The 22,379-nt window shown below is 36.4% G+C and overlaps 1 protein-coding gene across 1 annotated transcript in view; it reads left to right on the forward strand.

Annotated features, from left to right (window-relative positions):
* Positions 1 to 22,379, forward strand: part of USP6NL (USP6 N-terminal like) — a 182,920-nt gene that overhangs the window by 14,718 nt on the left and 145,823 nt on the right. The window contains exon 2 of the mRNA XM_040645424.1: positions 10,449 to 10,535. Within this exon, the coding sequence (XP_040501358.1) occupies positions 10,532 to 10,535 (4 nt within the window). The 5' untranslated portion in view covers positions 10,449 to 10,531. The remainder of the gene's footprint in view (positions 1 to 10,448; positions 10,536 to 22,379) is intronic.

Raw genomic sequence — 22,379 nt, forward strand, 5'->3', positions numbered from 1 at the left:
CCCTTCAACCTCAGGGTTACTTTTGATTACTTCACTATTAATAGTCATTTTAACTTTTTTCCAAGTGTCATTTGAATCTGGTCTTTTTTTTTTTTTTCTTTACATTTTAGACCAATTTATTTCCGCTCATACCTGGTTTTCTGCAATAATTTATTGATTGATCCTACTAATAATAATGCTTAGGAAGTTAGAATTCTCTTAGTTATTCATTGAATTAAGATTAGTTTTTAGGTCATAAATCTTACAGTGCTCGAAAGAGAACTTAAAAATCATTTCAGCTTGGGTGCCTGGGTGGCTTAGGTGGTTGAGTGTCTGACTCTTAATTTCTGCTCGGGTTTTGATATGGGGGTCATGAGATTGAGCCCCGTGTCTGGCTGCCTGCTCAGCATGGAGTGTGCTTGAGTTTTCTCCTCCCTCTATCTGCCCCGTCTCCACCCCTCCCCCCCGCAAGCTTTCGTGTGCTCTCTCAAATAAAATGTTTTTTTAAAAAAGATCTTATTTGTTTATTTGAGAGAGAGCACGCGCGCACGCACACAAACCAGTGGGAGGGACAGAGGGAGAAGCAGACTCCCCGCCGAGTCTCCATCCCTGGACTCCAGGACCATGACCTGAGCCAAGGCAGCAGCTTATCTGACTGAGCCACCCAGGCGCCCCTAAATAAATGACATCTTTAAAAATATCATTTCAGTTTATTTTTTTAAAAATAAGACCTGAAAAAAGCTGAATCAGTACTAGTATATATAAGATATTTAGTTTACCAAAGCATTTTTTTCATGTATAATCCTTTGACAATCTTGAGTGGTAGGTGGGTTGGAAATTTTAACTCTAATTTTACAGATGAAGAAACAGAGTCTCAGAGTAATGAAGTGACTTGATCTGCAGTCCTAGAGCTGGTTAATGGCAGAGCTGTCCCTCTCGCATCTAGGACTTCTTGTATGTTGAGTGATTTTCTTACAAGGCTCACAATCTACTGAATTCCAGTTTTATTGACTACATTAATTTTCCTCTCTTCAACTTTATGTATTTACATTTTACGGCCCATGAATTTACTCATTTTCCTTCAGCAGCATGAGCTGAAGCTCTTCACTCCCATTTTGTCCTGGCTGTGTTTTGTTAGTGGCAAGATGGCTGGGACCAGGTTTGTCTTGATTTTTTATCTCAAGCCCCTTGAGAAGTTTTTTGCATATCGTCTAGCTGAGTAAGTATTTATTGAATGGATGGATGGATGGATTCTTTGTTTAGAATCCAACTAGAGATAGTGTGGTATTTTTAGCTGACTTTTTAAATGATGCCAGGCCTCTGAAAATCAGATCTATTGTATCCTTCATTTTAGCTTTTATCGGTAGAGTTCAGGCATTAGGTGCGGTTCTGATAGTATGTATCAAGTGCATTAGGCACATACAACATGTGAACAAATTACGAGCTGCTTTTGAAAGGCTCTGCCTCTGTGACTGTAAGTGAGGAAGTTTGTCAACGGGTATTTGTTTTTCTAAATACCTAGTTGACCTGTTTACCAGTGTATAGCTACTAGAATTTGATAAGTCCTTCTGGAAACCTAACTCAAATTCTACCTGCAGAAGGGGAAGAAATTAGACCTCATTCTTATCTGATGCTTCATTAACATACATGTGTAAACAAACCGAGGAAATCCAATGATTTCACATTTTGCCCATCTCATTCTCTGATCTTATTAGCAGGAAGTACGTTTGTTGATTTAGTGAATAGGATAAACAAACCTCCTTTCACTCTAGCAATGACAGATTTATTTTACTTCTCTTGAGCTGGGAAAATATCTAAAGCTGTTCAAATTTAGCGCTATGTTTCAGGGGGTATAAATTGCAGAAAGCGCATTCTTTTATAGAATGACTAAGAATTGGGAAACGAATGATGAGTTTAATATTAACTGAAGTTATTTCTTTATCCAAATGAGAAGACATTACCTGGAAATGTGCCTCAGCATATATATTTGAACTAATGAACTATGAATCTGAGTTAAGAAAGAAAAGTAGTAGAATTACTATGACGTAAGTTCCACAGGGATAGGATCTTTGTTTTCTTGGCTGTGTCTCCAGAGCCTAGAACACTGCCTGGCTCATAATAGCTCTTCAGTAAATATTTATTAAATGAATAGTACATTTGTGTATTTTTTATCTGTTTTAAATTTAAGAACCTAACATTAATCATTTAAGTGTTGGTTTATAACCCTTTGGGAAATAAATTTAAATTGCTGACTGTGAGAAGGCTGCATAAAGTACATTGTTGAGCACTCATTCATTCCCTGTCATTAAATTTTCTTGAGACATTTAAAAAATGGATACATGAGAGTCCATTACACGTAAATGAACATTTCATTTAGTCCATCCCTTATTACTGGATATTTAAGATATATAGATACATATTTTTTTCTTTTTTTTCTTTTTTTTTTTTTTTTGCTGTTACAAATAATGCTTCAATGAAGGAAACTTTCTTCAGCTCTTCCTTGGAATGGCAGTTCAACACATAGCAATGTTGCAAAACAGAGTCTAGGAATTTCTACTAGAAAATGAACTTGGATTGTACAACTCTGAGGGTGAGATCAGAAGCTTTAGTGATCAGACAGCTGAGTTCAGCCAGCACAAATGATAACAATTCTTTGCTGCTTTTACATGTGGGTAATGTATAATCATCAGTCTTTGCACATGAAAGTTCACTTGTAATTTGTTGTGGAGCTGCTTATCACTTGGTATTGTCTTTTACTTTTAAAGAATGAATGAGTCACTACAACTCTTTCTGCCTCTTAATTATAGTTTAAAGATTATAAATGCATTTAACTCCTTTATATAGCTACCTTTTAAAAAAGATTTTATTTATTTATCTATTTATTTATTTATTTGGGGGGGAGGGAGGGAGGAAGGTAGGGAGAAGGAGGAGCAGGGAAGGGGCAGAGGGAGAAGCAGGCTCCTTGGTGAGCAGAGAGCCCGACGTGGGGCTTGATCCCAGGACCCTGGAATCATGCCCTGAGCCGAAGGCAGACACTTAACTGACTGAGCCACCCACGCACCCCATGTTGTGTTACTTTTATTTATAATCATTTCACTTCTGAATTTTATTGGACATTTTTTGCTTTTTCATATTAAAATATCATAAAATATTATATTCATACACAAAGTTATGTGTAGTGTGTGTTGCATAATGGTGTCCATATTATCCCCTTCTTCAACTTAAGTGATAGAACATTATCAGTACCCTCTTGGATCACATCTTCCTGCTTCTTCTCCTTATTGCACTGCTTGTCCTGAGGAAACCAGCAGCCTCAACTTTAAGGTCTAGCATTCTCTTGCTTTTCTGTATAGTTACAGTATGTGTGTCTATGTCCCTAAACAGCTTATTGTTAATTTTATGTATTTTGGAAATTTATGTAAATGGTATTAGTATGTGTGTGTGTATGTTCACAAATGTAGTGAGTAAAGTTTTCTAGTAAAACTAAAACTAACAAATTTAATTTGCATTTAAAGTTAATGTCCTTATTCTCTGTATTAGTCATCGTTTGCAATAATAATGCTGTGTAACAAACCACTGCAAAATTTCAGTGGTGTAAAATGACACACATTTATTTCTAGCTCATAGGTTTGGCAGTCTCTGCTGGGTTTGGCTGGGTTTGTCTGTAAGTTGTGGGTTGGGTTGGGTTGGGGTTTGTGCTAGGTGTCTACTCATTCTAGGACCAGTAGCTATCTGGGGTGCATTATAGGAGATCAAGAGAACAGACAAGCTCAATCCTCTTAGAACCTCCACTTAGAACAGCGTCAGTCCAGCATGTCATATGGTCAGGTCCTCAAATCCATGAGGTGGGGTGTATACGCCCCTCCTAGGGAAGCCACAGCAAGAGCAATGGGTAAAGGCAGACATAAGAACAAAAGATAGTGTCTGCCATATCTTCCTCCTGAATAACAGCATAAAAACTTGGAATATTTCCATTCTTATTACCTCTATTCTAGATTACATGCTGTTGTTCAGTACTTTAGCTCCTTTTTTTTTTTTTGTTGTTGTTGTTGTTGGTAACTCCTAATTTAGAAATCATACCTCTAATATTTGTTTGCATTTACTCATGTTTACAGTTTTTTTTTCCTCACCATTCTTTCTTGTATTTCAGACCTCCTCTTTGGCATCATTTTCCTACTTTGTGATTATAGTTTTGGAAGCAGCCTTAATGAGGATCTGTTTACTGTATATTCCCTCAGTTTGTGTCTGAAATTTTCATTATTTTGTCATTTTTCTTGAAAAGATAGTTTGGCTGAGTTGAGTATATAATTATAGTGAACAGTTTATTCCTCTTAGAACTTTGAAGATATTATTCTGGTGTCTTCTGGCTCCTGTTGTTGCAGTTGATAAATCAGGTGTAAGTCTAATTGTTGCTTTGTAAGCAATCTGCCTTTTGTTTCTGGTTGCTTTTAAAAACTCTTTGTCGTTGGGGCGCCTGGGTGGCATAGCGGTTAAGCGTCTGCCTTCGGCTCAGGGCGTGATCCCAGCGTTATGGGATCGAGCCCCACATCAGGCTCCTCCGCTATGAGTCTGCTTCTTCCTCTCCCACTCCCCCTGCTTGGGTTCCCTCTCTCGCTGGCTGTCTCTATCTCTGTCAAATAAATAAATAAAATCTTAAAAAAAAAAAACCTCTTTGTCGTTGATGTTTCACAGTTTCACTATGATATCTCTGGGCGTCAATTTTCATTTTATTTATGCTTTCTGGAATTTAATGAACTTGAGTCTGTACATTAGTATCTTTCAGCAATTCAGGAAAATTCTTAGCTGTTCTCTTTTTGCAGATTGTCTCTCCCGCATTCTTAATGTTCTCTTTCTAAAACTCCAATTAGATATACATATTAGATATTTTTTTAAAGATTTTATTTATTTATTTGACAGAAAGAGACAGTGAGAGAGGGAACACAAGCAGGGGGAGTGGGAGAGGGAGAAGCAGGCTTCCCGCTGAGCAGGGAGCCTGATGTGGGGCTCCATCCTAGAACCCTGAGCTGAAGGCAGAAGCTTAATGACTGAGCCACCCAGTCGCCCCCATATTAGATGTCTTAATTTAATATTTACATTTATTAATTTAATTTATTAATTATGTTTAATTAGATGTTTTAATTTATTTTTCATGTCTCTTAATCTTCCTTTATTTTTTTTGTCTTTCTTCGTTGTGTTCTGGATAATTTCAGATCTGTCTTCTGGTTCAGGGGCACCTGGCTGGCTTAGTTGGGAGACCATGTGACTCGATCTCCAGGTTGTGAATTTGAGCCCCATGTTGGGTATAGAGATTCCAAAAAAAATAAATTAACTTAAAAAAAAATAAAAGGTTATCAGATCTATCATCTGGTTCATTAATTCTTTCTTTAGCAGAACCTATTTTGCTGAACTTGTCTGTTGAGATTGAATTTTAGTTATCCCGTTTTTCAACCTGATTCTTTTCCAAATCTGTTGCCTTCTTTTTTGCTCGTATTTTCCGTTTCCTATTGTTTTTTGAAACATTACTGTCCTTTCCTTTTTAACATATTTGTGATTATTTCTGTTGAATCTTGCTTAGGCCTAGTTTTAAAAGTTTGAAGCTAATTTTTACTATAAGTGTATCTGTGGAAATGCTTGTGAGACCTGGCTTAAGAGAGCTTTCTCCCAGAAAGAATTTGCAATTGAGGACACTGTGAAACCAGGGTCATTTGATTTCTAGGCTTGGGATTTTTATAACATACAAGTGTATGGATTTGAACTTGAAACCTGTGTGAAGGTTGGTTTTGGTTACGGATTTCCAGTGAATTCTCCCTTCCCCTTACCTAAACACAAATAAACCTAGACTCAGGAGAGAATTCTCCTTTAGCTTTCCTTTGGGGCAGTTTTTTTTTTTTTTTTAATAGTTTATTCTTTTTATTGAAGATGTGGTGCTTTAGGGGCCAGGCCTTATGTGCTTAACTGTAGTCTGACTTCCTATGTTGTACGGTGTGAAGCTTTGACTTTCTCCCAGGCATGACTGTCAACACTGAAAGCCCTTCAGCATTGTCCAATAGAATTTTCTGTGATAATGGAAATGTTACACATCTCTGCTAATACCACAACCAGTAGCCACATTAGAAATGTCTGTAGTGCGACAAAGGAATGGAATTTAAAATTTTACATGGTCTTAATTAATTTAAATTTAAAAAGCTACGTGTGGCTTGTGGCAACAGTATTGGACAATGCAGCTTGGTTATGGGAGATAGTCAAATGCCTCTAGGGCCATCGCTGATGTCTTTGCCTACTGACTCTCTTTGTGCTCCTGTTCATTTTTTCAGTCTCTAAGGATTCCTCTTAGTTGCTTATGAGCTTTGCTCTTCATTTCAAAGAATAATTCTTGTATTTTATTAAATATGTTTGAAGTCATGTAGCAAGAGGGTTCCCAATCCATTTGGACACAAGAATCTTGGAAACAAATACCTGACAGCTGTATATTTAGTGGGAGAAGTACTTATCTTGAATGATATAAATTGGAAAGTTCACAGTAGAGTAGTGGACGTTCTTCAAATGGAAACTGACCATGAAGTTAAAAATTGTGAGGAAGAATTAATTAAATACTTCTTTGCCATCGTCCTTATTCTTCAAAAAATTTAAGAATGCTGAAAGATAAAAATGGAGCTGTGGCTAATGTTTTTAAAGTCTTACACATCATTTTCACCTTCTTGATGTATTTTACTTTATACAAGAGCTCTTGAATGAAAAGGTGTATATATTTATTTAGAATTATTTTGCAAATGGATGGAAAAAACCAATGAACTTGAGAGATTGTAGGGAATGGTGGTGGCTAAGGGATAGGAAAGGACTTTGACTTTCATTCAGTGCTGAAAGTATTTGTTTTACTTCTGGCTTTAACAGGACCTGTATTAGTTATTTAATTGGGGGGATTTAAAAAAATCTAAATAATGGTCCTAGCTATTTCTCAGGTAGACACTTAGCCTAATACTTTAGAACTGTGTGGTTGGTTTTGATGTTTATTAATAAAATATGCCTAGATTCTTTTTTTTTTAAGTTTTTAAACAAATTTATTTGTCAGAGAGAGAGAGAGAGAGTGCAAGCATGCGAGCACAAGCAGGGGGAGCATCAGGCAGAGGGAGAAGCAGACTCCCGCCAAGCAGGGAGCCCCATGCGGCACTGGATCCCAGAACGCTGGGATCATGATCTGAGCTGAAAGCAGTTGCTTTAACTGACTGAGCCACCCAGGCATCTCTAATAAACACCTAGATTCTTTGTAATAAATTTCTGTTACTTTAGGATTTGCTTGCTTTTGTGGAGCCATAGGTACATTTGGTTCTTTTTTTTATTTGTATTTTTTTATTGTGGTAAAATATACATAAGATTTAACACTTTAACCTTTTTTTTTTTTTAACACTTTAACCTTTTTAATGTGTCCAGTTCAGTGGTATTAAGTACATTTACATTGATGTACAACCATCAGCATCCATCTCCAGAACTTTTCTCATCTTCCCAAACTGAAACTCTGTCCCCATTAAACACTAAGTCCCCATTTTCCCCGCTCTCAGGTTCTGGCACCCACCATTCTACTTTCTGTCCCTGAATTTGATTTTTCTAAGTTCCTCATATGAGTGGAATAATAGGATGTTTGTCAAATATATGACTGACTTATTTTACTTAGCATAATTTTTCACAAGATTAAATTTGATTTTCTAAAATTATAATTTGTGATGAGAGTAAAAGAATGGAGATCCCATCAGCCTGTAGTAGAGATTGGCATTCTTGTGTATTTCTTTCAGTAGAAGAAGTAGTAAACAATAAAATAAGTTACTGTTAATTTGGTCTCCTGAAGGAATATTATTAGAAACAAGAGAACTGTGATACCATATGTCGTGGTTTATAATTCTGTTAAATTTAAGTTTTAAAATAATTAAAATTGGGACTGCTGAGCTAGTGCTAGAATAGATTATCTGGTATTATAAAAACCAGAAGTCCTTTCAGATCCTCTGAGAGGTTTTAACTGCCCAAAAGTGTTAGAAATTATTTTTAGGTCGTGTAGTGCCTGCAATAAAGAAAAGGATTTTGGTGGAGTTTGCTTTACTTTTAACTAGACCCTGAGTTCCCTGTCAGGATGGGAACTATCCTTCGGCTGGCTCACCATTCATGTATCAAGTTTTGTCACAGGAGTTAGAGGAGTCACTTGAAAGAACCTGTATTAGGTTAGCATGAGTATAAATTCTCATGCTGAGAATAAACAGCATGGCTCAAGTTCCTAGAAAATGATTTTAAAGGCCAGATTTTATGGAAATACTCCAATATACCTTTTCTGTGAAACTGTGGAATTAAGACAGATTACTTTTTTTCCTTCTTGGATGGTGTGAAAAACAAAGTTAGATCTCTTTTATCTTTTTTACATGTCCAGTGGGAGGGGATAGCATTTGGAGAAGGAGAAAGAGAACGTGCACATTTTGTCATATATTCTTCTGAACTGCCTTGTTGCTTAAAGAGTTCCCAGACTGCTACTTTGAGAGTAGATAGGAAGATCTACATTTCATAGCTGTGATTAGGGTAAAGAATTTTGAACCAGTGTATTCAGTTATAAGTAATTTCAAAGTATGTTTCTAAGAAGAACTACTCCATGACATTTCACAGTAATTCCAATACATGCATTGTTGCATATTTGTAAGGTATATTTATCACTTTAGATGGTAAGGTTGTAAATCCACTGTTCATAAGTTTTATTATCCTGGCATTTTTGAGGTTACTATTTTCAGTGCTAAGAAAATTCTTGATACATTAGGAACTTCAATCCTTGAAAACGTATTTGTTCAGCATTTTATGATTATGGGTAGGAGGGGCTCACTACTTAGTACAAAGTGCTTTGATGCTGCCCTTTAGGAATTTTAAATTTAAGATAAAAAACTTCGATATAGACAGGAACAAAAAGTCCCTGGACAAAGAGACTAGATTCTACAAGAGTAAGTAAACTCCCGGATCACCTATGAACGTTTAGTCTCCTTTGTGTATCTGTGCCATGGGATTGCCTTCCCATGTCATCATCCTTCAGCATGCTCCGGGGGTCAGCACGTTTGACCTCATAGTTCCTTGGGAGGGAAAACAGGTCTGATAGACTCAGTGAAGCACCATCAAGAGAGTCTATTTATAGTGAGAAACTTTCACTGTGTATTCTAAAACTAACATGTAGATTATATGTTGTTTTAGATTTTCCATACAACTTCTCATTTCCTTTGGGATAATTGGGTTATCTGGAAATGAAAATCATAGTCTTTACTGCATAGATAAAGAAGAAAGCGTGTGGGATGGGGGTCAGGTGATTACACGGCAGCGCTGTGATTATATGCCATTGCTAATTACACTATATGAATCATGCTGTGCATACAGATTTTCATTTTGTAAATTTGTATTTCTCATGTATATAACATGACATGAGTAAAGAATATACATGGGACAAGCATTTCTTCCAAAAATGTTACCCTAACTTTAATCTATTTCAGAATCAGAGATCCTTAGTATTATGTTATTTTCTTAATTGATTTAGAAGATAAAGCGTCACTTCTTGTAGTTGCAAAAAGTAGTTTGTCAGTTAGTTAAGAAAGCTGTACATGAGGAAGCACAGTGCGAATTTTGTATCAAATCTTATTTTATCTGTGGAATTTTATGTATTAGATTTGGGGAGGAACGTGTCATGGCTATGTTGAAATATAACTAGTGTTACTTCATGCCTCATTTTCTTTAACATATTAATGAAGTAAGAAAGATTTTAGTTCATATTTATACTAATACAGGGTGATGCTTTATGTTATACTGAAGTGAAAAGAACCAAATATGAAATTTTGTGTGTAGTATTTATGAAGTGTATTTTAAGAATAATTAGAAACTCCCTTGAAGGGAATCGTGCCCCACATAATTGGGTAGATGTAGTGACGTTGTGTGGTGAGAGAATTCTTCTTTCTATTTTGCTGCTGTTTCCAATTTTTTAAAACAAGGAAACCATATTTTATAATGAGAAAAATGCCCATTATTAGAGGAAGTTTGTAGCAATAACTTTGGTCATCTTTATTTGATAGTGTATATGAATTATTTATGGGTAAACAAAGTAAATTTAGCAGGTGTGATGTGCTGTATCTACCCGAGATGGAGTGCTTGCTTTCTAGGAACTATTTATTTGGGAAAGGGGGGAGGGAATAAGATTTTAGTAAGTGAAGACCAAGGACACCTGTTAATAAGTTTCTGTGTGATAATTACTTTATACATACTATTTGCTTTTGAGATGACTTCTTACAAAGGAAAAGATGAATGTTTTAAAGATTCGTAATTTTTTACATTTAGATGACACCAGAGGGTTCTTTTGGAAATAGAAAATTGTTGAAGCCAATTATTTTTATTTCCTTTTTAGAAGATTTTATTTTAAATGCTCACCGTTAGAAGAGCTGATTTCTTTCTCTTTGTTTTCTGACCAGGACATGTATTCTTCTGAGAAGCCTTGGGCAGCAGATTTTGGTTTACTCTCCGATTGGGACAGCCTACAGAGACATTTCCAGTCATGAGTAAGTGTTCATCTTTGTTTCGTTTCAGGGGCCTCAGAAGCATTTGTGGAGTACTCAAAAAAAGAAAAAGTTTGTTATGGGACAAACTAGAATTATGTCACTTCATCAGAGATTGAATAATCTGGTTTAGCCCAATTGTGCACCTGCCTCTGTTGAAACAAGGAGATCCTTTCTGGTGTTTTATCTATTTGAAGAAGTTAGATGTGCTGAGGAAATCTGTGTCATTAGTTTCTTGGCTGATTTAGTTCTGTTACTCAAAATATTCTGTTGACTAGTCATTGGGAAGTGACTTGTTGGAAATATGAAGAGGGAAACTCATAAATATAGAGGACAAACTGGTAGCTGCCACAGGAGAAGTGGATGGGGGAAAAAGAAAGAAATATGAAGAGGGCAAATTTAAATTGAAAGTTACTCTTATCATCGATTGAAATAATTAGTTGATAAATGAAAATGAGACTGTTGTTATTGTGAAATCTTTGAGTGCTTTCTACTAAGAGTGACATTGCAAGAAGTGCGCTTTGATTTTTGAGACTTTTCAGTGGGCTACTTTTTTGGTGTTGTTCTTTGAATAAATCAGGATAGTTGCTAGATGAGTTCAAATACAGATGAAAGAGGAAGCGGCTTTTGATACTCCAGCTCCATTCATATGATATTCCAGCTCCATCCAGCTCCATTCATATCTTTACTCATAGTGAAGACGGTAATATGAGTTTATGAAAACTAAGAAATGTCAGGCATTTTAACTTAAAAATGCTTACTACATTTTGGGAAATTTACGTTTTACTTTGTAATCTTAGTGTTCGGTTAGCATCACCGTTACAGAGTTCTTTGAGGACAGGTACTCTGTCTTTCAATTTTGAATCTCCGTGTCTACCAGTGTCCTGTCCACTGCAGCCCCTAAAAATTAAGAGCCCTGTGCAGACAAAGGCAGAGGTGAGGGATAGGTTGTTGGGCGACTAATAATATATTATCTGAACCACATACAAGTTTTTATTTGTGAATTACAATGGCTGTATTTCATTTGTAAGATTTTTAGTTGGTTCTTTTCTCATTTTTGCTTCTTTTTATTTAAAAAATTAGGTTCTTTTATTATTCTTTTATCTCTTTGTAGATCTTTTTTGTGCTTATTTTGAAGTCTTTTTCAGATCACTTGATTATTTACTTATTTATTTTTATTTTGTCTCCAGTGAATTATTATTGTGGCTGTTGATACTGTTGGTGTTATCATCATGTTCTGCGATTTTGCAGGCTCATTCTGATAAAAATTCTTTCTCTTTCTCTTATGTCTTTGTCTTTCTGAGATTTTCCCTGCTGGTCTGGCAGATTTGCAGTCGTCTCTGCCTGCCTTTGGAGCTCGCAGATCAGAATCAGGTCTTGTGTCACTGGATCAGAGCGCCAGCCCCATGTTGCTGTTGGTGATATCACAGATTCTGTCATCGAGTCAGCTGGCATTAGGTCAGCAGCTTCCTCAGCCGTAGCTTTAGCACAGACAGCAAAAGCCTTTTTCCGTCTGGTTCCGTAATCCAGGACAAGTGTCACCCCTGCCCCTGGTTTTAAGCAAGGAGCCCGGCTACTGCCCCCGCCTCGCATGGAACTCTTTTACGTACAGTTACCCCATGGGATTTTCTTCCTGCTGCCTCTTCCTGCTCTGGGGCCTCACACTTGATGTTCCTGTTAGATTTCTGATCTAGAGATGTTGAAAATGTTGTGGGGCATAGGTAGGTCATTTTAGTGACTTGTTTTTATATTTTATCTGTTATTTCTCTGCGTTTGTTGTGAAGACAAGGGAGCCACAAAGAATAAACAGGCCATTGGAGGTTTATGACCATAGAGTCCAAACTTCTTATTTCACATTGAAGATTAAAAAAACCCTAAACAGTTTCTGCTTAGTTCCCTGGCTCCTCGTGTTCCTCTTTGTCATCCTTGCATCACTTTCCTTACTAGCTGAGCTCCATCGTGCTTCCTCCCTGTAGTACCCTGCTTGCCTCACTCTAGTTCCTGTTCTGCCATTTTAAAATCATGTTGCTGTTCATTCTTACCTTCATGTAATGTGTAAGATCCTTGAGGGCAAAGTTGTATTTATCACTCGTGCTAAACACTTTTCCTGGCACTTAATAAGTGCTCAATAAAGAATGCATGGATTTGGGTGTTCCTAAGTAACATCTTTTAGTATAGGGTGGCTATTCCATGTGTTACTGTTTTCAGGTGAAATTTAAGCTGATCCCACGTGAAGGGAGATTGAGGGGTGGTGTGTGTGTGTGTGTGTGTGTGTGTGTGTGTGTATGTGTGTGTGTGTGGAGTGTGGCTTAGGATAGAGTGTTCCCAGGAGGTGGAGCAGTGCAAGAAAGGCATGAAGGCGTGACTACATGTAGTTGAGCATTTGGGAGCATAGAGATGAGGGATGCTGTGGAGATGAGGCGAGAGAAAGCCGGAGGAGGTGCAGTCAGGGTCTGGGGCGGGACGTTCCAGGAAGTTTGCACTTCACCCTATAGGGCTTAAGGAGCTGTTAAAGGGTTTCAGTTAGGGGAGCAACTGAAGATGTTGTTATGGAAAAATTACTCTGACAAATAGACATTTCTGTTAGATAGAAGTTAAAAAGATTGGTTATAGGCAGTATTTCCCTTCTTCTAGCTTTTTTCTTCGTTTTCAGCCTGTTTTAGGCTTGCTTTGAAGTAGACTGTGAGTTGCATTTCTTAATTCTTGCCAATTTGATGGCTTTCTCTACTGACAGAAGTCATTCTTGAATAGACCACTGTAACCATGGATTAGGGGGTGTTACAATGTCTGTGTTATGATGCAGTTTCTAGGGGGTTGTAAGTTTTCAAGAAGGTAGGTACTGAGTATATCAGAGTTTTCGTTTTTGAAAAAAGATAGTGAAGAATCCTGGTACGGGTTAAAAAATAGGAAGATATATCATTAAAGTCTAGATAGAATTTCCAAACCTAGATTTGGGTGAGAACTATGGGTAAAGTTTTTTTTTCATTATTTCTTTAGAGATTAAAAGAAATGTTGATACTTGTTATGTCTGGGTGGGTTTCTCTCAGAAGCATTTCCTAACCTTTCCCATGTCATGAACCATGTAGGACTGGTCGAAGTTGTACTGTATGTGGGCTGAACTGATGGAGCTGTCTGGGGCTCGGAGGCGACTGGCTCTGACATCTTAGACCAGGCTGCTACTTGTGCCCAACTGTCCTGAAAGCGGCGGGGATCCCTTTCTCTGCACACCCTGGCTTCCCGGTTGGGATGCCCTAGCTAAAGCCTAGAGAATTGCTTAAATGTTTTAAGATGTTTTTCAACTTTTAGTCTAGATCTTTATGTATTCTGCCCAATCCTGAGGCTAGATATTTATCTGGTGGAAAATGTCTTATGTGGCGCTGCTATGAGTTGTGTGTTTCATTGTGGATTGTTGACTCTATTACAATCCACAAAAAGCCTTTTGATTTTCAGTGCTTAAATTGTTTTTGTTTTTCTGTGTTTGCATATGTTGCAATGTTAAACACTTATCAAGATTTTTTTCAAAATTTTGTTCTATTAGTGTCAAAGAGGAAATTTTTATATGAAAATTATTATATTTAAACTGTGGCTATAATTTGAAATGGACCTCTTAGATGTTTAATGGAGATTGTAACAACAGGAGTAGTTCTTGTAAAAAACATTGCTCAACAATTACTGGATGATTATTTTTGCGGAATGTGTTAAACAAAAACAAGCCAAAAAGGCACCAAAACCCAAAAATGATTTAGGGTACTACTTATTTTAACATCTTTTAACTTGAAAAAATAAAGCTTATCTGCTCCACTATTTTTAAATTTTATCTTACACATTTTATTTCACTTTCTTCAGGAAACTTTTGCTCTGTAACTAATAATGACATATTTTCTAAGAGAGGCTTTGTGTCAATTTTCTTCTGACTTGGCAATCCAGGAGTGGCTCTCTTGCATTGGAGTGTTTGATCCTGCCCTTTGGCCTAAATAAAGGAGTGAGTTTTTTGAGGTCACTTCTGGATATGAAACATTTCTCATTTAACTGAGGAAAAAATAATGGCAATGAGTAATTTGCAATGTGGTATATTCATGGCTTTCTAATAGAGTAGGAGCAAATATCTTCATTCTGTGGGGCAGGAGACTGAAAGTTCATACTGAAGTGAAAACAATTTAATATCTGTTAGAACAGGTAATGTTATAAACAAGTGAGTAGACTACTAAGTCCCTCAGTGCTGCATAAGGATTCTTCTGAGTCTTATTAATGCAACAATAATATAAGGCATCCCCTAAGTATTGGCTAAAATGTCTGTCTAGGATAATTATGTAGTTATATATCTTGTTTTATGGAATAGCAGTGTACCTTAGAAGTTGGGTAGAGGAGGTTAAAGAAGAGAAAACTTAAGTTGAATTGTATTTTGAATACTGGGGCGTCTGCATTTAATGGAATCTTGAAAGAAAGCCCTTTGTAAAGTATACGTATCTATTATATTCAGACTCATTTATGTTTGATAGGTTTGGATTTTGGGAGATAAAGTTTTAAATGTTAACCATTCTTAAAGTGAATATACACTTGACCCTTGAACAACATGGGTTTGAACAGTGCCAGTCCAGTTATAACATGGCTTTTTTGGAGAAATACAATATAGGACTATATGGTGACAGATGGTAGGTACCCTTGTGGTGAGCATAGCATAATGTATAGAGTTAGAGTTGTCTGATCACTGTATTGTACACTTGAAACTAATGTAACATTATGTGTCAGCTCTACTTAAAAAAAAAATACAGTGCAATACTCCAAATGTATTTTCCTCATAATTTTCATAATAACAGTTTCGTCTCTCTAGCTTACTTTATTGTAGGAATACAGCATACAGTACATATGATGAGATATATGTTAATCACGTCTTTATCTGTAAAGCTTCTACTCAAGAGTACACTATTAGTAGTTAAGTTTTTGGGGAGTCTCACGTTATAGGAAGATTTTCAACAGTGTTAGGGTTCGGTGCCCTTAGCTCCCGCCTTGTTCAAGGGTCGACTGTATAATGAGAATTTTAATTGGCGGGAGTGTGGGGAGGGATTTTTTTTAAGTGTATAGAGACTTCTTGGTTGTCATAGTTACTTGGGAGACCTGCTGGCATTTAGTGGGGCAGGGCCAGGTACAGTGTGTAATAGTCCCTGTTGAGAATCAGCGTGTGTCTGAGCTGTCAGAGCCGTGGCAGCGGTACACTGCAGGTAAGGTGATGGAGAATGCCAACAAAAATTGCTTTTCAGACAATTTATTAGATCAGTTTCTTAGTTTAAGGCACTTCATTGTGTTAATACTGACCATTGAAAATGGAATATACTTTACTTTTAGCTAATTTATCATCTTTTTGACCACTTGCTACAGAAAAGTGAGTAATTATTAGTTTGATACTATAGGAAATTTAATATGAACTTAATGTAGTATTTCTTATAGAGTATATTCAATTATAGCATTCAAATATAGTATAAGTATAGTATAGTATTAAGTTTTTGTGAGGAGATAATTTGCATTATCTTGTATCTTCTTGTTTTGGTATGTTTTCAAACTTGTAACAAGAAAAGTTGTAAAGATAGAACCCAAATTCTTCATATACCTTTTATCGGATTTACCAATTGTTTACACTTTGTCCATTTGATTCTTTCTTGCTCTTACTCTCTTTCTCTTCCTCTCTCTGTCACACACAAAGACACACATCTGTATCTATATATATAAAAGAAATTGATTTGTGGTTAAAACATTTTCTGTGAAAATCTATTTTCCTTTTATTAAGTCACTTAAATTTGTAGCATAAATGTCACTTACTGTAATATTATAATATAATCTCAGTAAAAGCTTCTAAATTACTTTTCCTAGTTAAATCTTAAAATTTCAAACCATTTACCTATTGTTGTTACACTATTGTTGTTTAAAAATGACATTATTTACATAGGTTTTGTAAGCCTGTCATTAACATTTTTATTTTTAGATCTATAGTATATTGCATAATGTAGATAAACTTGGTATCTAAATCAACTTTAATTAAAATTCTTTAGTATAACACAAACCAGGGCGCTCCAACCTCTTTATAATAGTTTTAAGATACTCTCTTTTTTTTTTTTTTTTTTAAAGATTTTATTTATTCATTTGACAGAGACAGAGACAGCCAGTGAGAGAGGGAACACAAGCAGGGGGAGTGGGAGAGGAAGAAGCAGGCTCATAGCGGAAGAGCCTGATGTGGGGCTCGATCCCATAACGCCAGGATCAAGCCCTGAGCCGAAGGCAGGCGCTTAACCGCTGTGCCACCCAGGCGCCCCTAAGATACTCTCTTAAGAGAAATTCTTTAAAATCTCATTCTGAGAGAGTAAGTTTTCCAGTGGCAGTCTTCTTTCAGAGTCCCAGAGACCTGGGTTGGCTTTGCTATTAACTGGCCATGTTATGTATGGCCATTGGCTTGACCTCTTTATGTGCCCCCGGCCAACACCTCCTACCACAACCCTACCCATTTCTTGTTTTAAATATGGGGACTGGACTACATTGTCTGGAAGCCTTGTAGCTCTAAAATTTATGATTATATCTGTGAGAAAATTTTCATTTCCGATTTTGCTTTATAAGAACACAGCTATTGAATGAAACGAGAAATACCTCTACTAAGCTAAATTAAGAAAAATTAAACATGCAGTTTTCAGGGTTTGAGTGCCTACGTGTGTTGCTCCTCGTTGGAATTTGTGTCCCGGTCACTTTTAGAGGTACCTTTGTTCCAAATGTAGGCACGTGTTCTCTGTTCTGCTTATTATGTAGCCAAGCAGAGATGGAGGGGAATGTCTATTTAAAATTCATACTCTTAAATATTTATCTTGTTTCTTTTATCTCAGAAAATAGTTTGGTTTATACAATTTATACTTGAATCCATGTTATTAGAACTGATGTATTAGTTTAAAATATTCCATATCTCTTTCACATTAACTTCTCTAAAAATGAATTTCTATATGAAAATATTTTATATGACTTTTGGTATTTCTCATTTATTGAAAGACATAATGGAAAGCACAACTTAGTGATTTTTTTTTGGGTACAATTGTTCGTACAAATTCAACAAAGGTAAAACTGCATTAGGGAAGGTCTAGGGAAACAACACCTTACAACAAAGGCACCGATGAAGGCATAACTTTACTAGGAAATAGCTGTGTTACAGACCTTAAACGAGAACTCAGCTCACTTCAAAGGAGAGGAAAAAGGAAAAGAAAAGCTGTGTTGGATCATTTATTCTACTTCTTGGCTCACTGTATAAATTAGATCTGTGTGGAGTACAAGAGCTCATGCTGGTGCAAAACCCTCCTGGGTGCAAAGGCTGAAGTCTGAATTTAAAAATTTTGAGAAATAGGTGAATTCTGTGCAGAGGAAACTTGGCAAAGTGTCTTACTTCGACTATAATTAACGTAAGTAAGTGATATGTATTATATGGTCTGCCTAATAAATCTACATATATTAACATTCAGTGTTTTTTAAAAAATAGAGTCTGGACAGCTATATGTTACACTTTTTGCCTTAAACACAAATAGACATTTTCTGTTAAGGGAATTCGAGCCTGTCAATTTGTATGATGGATGCCATTATATAATTGTCTCCTCATTTCCCACAAGTGTGAAATTGATATTAAACATTTCCAAGCCTCTATCTTTCTCCCTCAAAATTGATCTAAAATGGTGTTTTGATATTATATTCTTTTTTTCTTTTTTGGAGATGGACAGGGTGACTATGAAAGTAATTCTAGCCTAGAAAGCTATTTGTTAGAAAGGGTCAGGGATAAAGTGAAAACATCTTCCCAATTCTTCCCCTACCCCAGTCTCCTTCTCCTACTTCAAGCACTGAGTCATAGGTTAGTTATTAAATTCATGTTTAAAGATAGTGGTCATTGCAGGCAGTTGATTGTAGAGTGCTATTTTTTGCCCTGAATTCAGAAGCTGACTTCTGCTGGCATTATCTAGGTACCCTGGAGTCAACTGGTTTTCTTTTCCACTCACACATTTGGAGCAATCAGGTGTTAAACTTTAAACAGCGGAACGTGGAAAGATTTCAGTAAGACACTAATGTATACTCGTATACATTTGTATTAAGTTGTGGAGCATTTGGAGAGTCACAATGTCTTTTAAAGAATACAGTTGCCTGTTGCAGATTCTAGAAGAATGGGATAGAAATGGAACTTATAGGATGCGTTAGCAAGGATTTGGGCAATCAATCTCCAGTAAAGTACTGTGTTTGATGTCTTCACTGGTTAACCTTGTTACGTTCTAATGCAAAGTGAGGTAGGATATGTTTGATTGATTGTTAACCTAAAAGAAATTTGAGAATGCAGACATATATACATACTTTTAAGTTTTTATGTAGATTTACAGTAGTTGGTCTTGTATATTTTCTTCAGGTAATAACTTTTTGTCATTTTCTCTGTGTGTTGTGTAGATATAGATGAAGTGTGAAGTGTTCTAGATTAGGGAAGGAGGGACTGCATCTTACCAGTGTTGGAAGAGCATTGCAAACTTGTTTACTCATGACAGTTATGATACCACAAAATTTGAATTTGTTGTTTTAACTGTATCAACACAACTTTATGTACTAAATGATTGATTCAGACTTAAAATATGATCACTAAGACATATTTTGTTGGCATGCTTTATTATCAAAAATGTTGTTTCTGATGGTGGAAGTAACCTAGACACTATTTAAAAGAGGGTTTCTTTACTGTTAAGTAAGGGGAAGTCTTCCTTGTCACTAGAGTCTCCTGTGGAAAGATGCTTCTCCATTGTGATGGTCTTGGTCCAGGTTACCCCATATGGAGTCAGCAGGGCCATTGTGATTTTCTTGTTTTTGCCCAAATCAACCTTAGACTTTTTATGGGAACTTTGTATTTATATATACCTATAGATGTATGTACTGACATATACAGGGACCTTTTCCTCAGGACAGGAGAATCAACCCACTCCAACTTTTTAGGTATCCAAACTGACAGATGAACTTGGATCTCAAATGATTCCTTAGTACAAGCAACTTTGTAGTTAAAAAAGCTGTTTTAAAATGTTTGATTTGTATTACAGAGGTGAAGTCATTATTGTCTTTTCCCCTAAAATATGATGTAAAAATTCTTAGCCATCAGAGGTTTTGGTCTAACTGAAGAGATGTGCTTTTCAAACTCAGTGCTGAGCTGTATTCTGAGGGTAAATGACAATGTTGAGATCTGCAAAGTTTTCCTTATTTCTTCCTTTGATTAGTGTGTATCTCTTCTTAGCCGGTCAAATTCTTCCTCTCCTTCCCAACCAGCACAACTTAATTTTTTTTTAGTAGGATCAATCCTTGATTTTTTTTTATTTCTGAAAATATATTTAAAAAATGCATATTACTTATTTTGGAACTATTTGAGAGTAGTTTGCATATATCACACTCCTCTACCCATTTGTCCTTCAGTGTGTCGTTCTGAAGAACAAGGACATTCTCTTTCATAACCATAGTAAAATGACTAAATAGGTGAATTATGTTTATCTAGTCTACAATCCTTCAGTTGTTGAGCTTCCTAACAATGTCCTGAAGAGCAGATTTTCCCCCAGTGCAAGGGCCCATATGGGTGTTACCCACCAGCTGCATTCCGCTGTCAGCTTTCTGTAGTCTCCTCGAACCTGGGACAGTTTCTCAAGAGTTCTTAATCTTTCACGATAGTGGTGTTTTTGAAGACTGAAGCCCAGTTGTTTTGTAGAGTAGCCCTCAGATGAGGGTTTTCTGTGGGTTCCTGTAATGAATGGGGTCTGTCCCAGTATGTGTGATGGTTTGGGGGCATTCCTTCAGGAAGCTTGTCTGGAAAAGAAAGGAAGACTGTGTGGTCATCTCTCCACTTTTCCATTTAGCTCTTCAGAAAAACTTCTCATTTCTTCCTTAATTGAAGTAGGATTCATATTTTTTGCATAGGAACAGGGTTTATTGCTCTGCTTTACTAATTTGTTTTGTTTTTATTATGAAGGCTTGAGAAAAATGGCAGTGAGAAATTTTCTAAAATATGAGGTGACCTGCAAAGGAGACAACATTGAGCTTTTACCAAGAGAAATTTCTTTCTGCGCAATTCCTATTATGATTTATGTTAACGAAAATCTCAAGATGGTGTCAAACAAGTATTTTGAAGGTGTAAGATATAGCTCTATTGAATTTGTTTTGTAGCAATAAACAGCTGAAGCTCTTTATGTATCACTTGAGATTGCTTCACTACGGATAACTTTTCTTGTAAACTGGTGCCTCTTTGTCTTCGTCCTAATAAATTTTCTTTAGCTAAAAATAGAGTAAATGAACATATCAAGACTGATTCTCATTAGGTTTTAGAGATTTATGGGTTATATTAGATTTTAATGTGAAATGTCAGGATACTTACCATCTATAGTTATGACTCTTAAAAGTTTAATAATTGCAAGATGTAGTGAAAGCTAGAAAATTAATTTGGAATATTGCAAAGTATAAGAGATTTAAATCTTGCTTTTTGGACAACTTTGAGACACATGATGCTATAAATTGATTTCTTAAATTATTTTAAGAGTCGTGGTATTTGAATCTGATTTTGAAACAAATTTTAAGGAAGGGAATATATGATTTTGAATAAATAATAATTATGTCTTTTAGTATACTGCTACTGGGTTGGTCTTTGGGGATATAGACAGGAACAAGACAAACATGGCCATGGCCTCTTAGAGCACATAACTACTACACAGGTAGCGTGGTATTATTAATACAAAAAGGGGAATTTGGGAGTCTGTGGGAGCAAGGGAACCTATCTGCAGGAAGGGCGGGAAGACCACTGTTAGGAAATCATATTCCAGTTGAGGTCCGGCTAAGTGAAGAGGAGGAGGGAGAGGGTTTTTTTTTAAAAGATTTATTTATTTATTTGAGAGAGAGAAAGAGCATGTACCTGCGTGTGATGGGGAAGGGGAGAGACTGTTTCAAGCAGACTCCCTGCTGAGCACAGAGCCCCATGTGGGGCTTGATCTCGAGCTCAGTCTCAGGACCTATGAGATCATGACCTGAGCCGAAACCAAGAGTGCGTGCTTGACCGACTGAGCCACCTGGGTGCCCTGGAAGAGGGTTATTAATAGAGGGAACAACATGTGTGAAGACCTGGAGTTGAGAGGTTGAGATTAAAATTAAGAAATGAAGGAAAATTTAGCATTGGTACAAGTAAGTGGTAGGAGATTAAGTTTGTAATTTTAGTTTTAGATAAACACCACAGTGTTGCCTCCATTTTATATTTTATTTCACCTAATGTCACCAAAACTAATCTGTTGTTTTTAAAGTATAATCATAACATTAAAGTAAATTCATTTTGGAGATGGGGAGAAAAAATCATTGTTACCCCATTACATTAAAGCAGCCATTTGCTTTTTTGCATATGACCCTGTGGTCTTGTCCAGATACTGTGTGGGTATGTCTGTGTATTTTTAAGATTTATTTATTTATTTGAGAGAGAGTGGGGGAGGGGCAGAGAGACTCCTCAAGCAGAAACCCCCACTGAGCGTGGAACCTGAAATGGGGTTGGATTTCATGACCTCGAAATCATGACCGGAGCCGAAACCAAGAGTTAGATGCTCAACTGATTGAGCCCCCCCAGGTGCCCCCAGATACTGTATATTTTTATATGATTGGATTCATAATGTATATACAATTTTATATTTGCATTTCTAACATTGAGTAGTATTTAGGCAGTTACCATATTTCTATAATTGTTTTTCATAATTCAAATTCATAATTATTATTTCCTTAAAGATGATGCATGGTAACTTTATTGTTTGGTTATTTAGGATGCTTCAGTTTTTAAAAAAAGTTTGCAAAATG

Source organism: Ursus maritimus, unplaced genomic scaffold, assembly GCF_017311325.1.
Source record: "Ursus maritimus isolate PB19 unplaced genomic scaffold, ASM1731132v1 scaffold_31, whole genome shotgun sequence".
Lineage (NCBI taxonomy): Eukaryota > Metazoa > Chordata > Mammalia > Carnivora > Ursidae > Ursus > Ursus maritimus.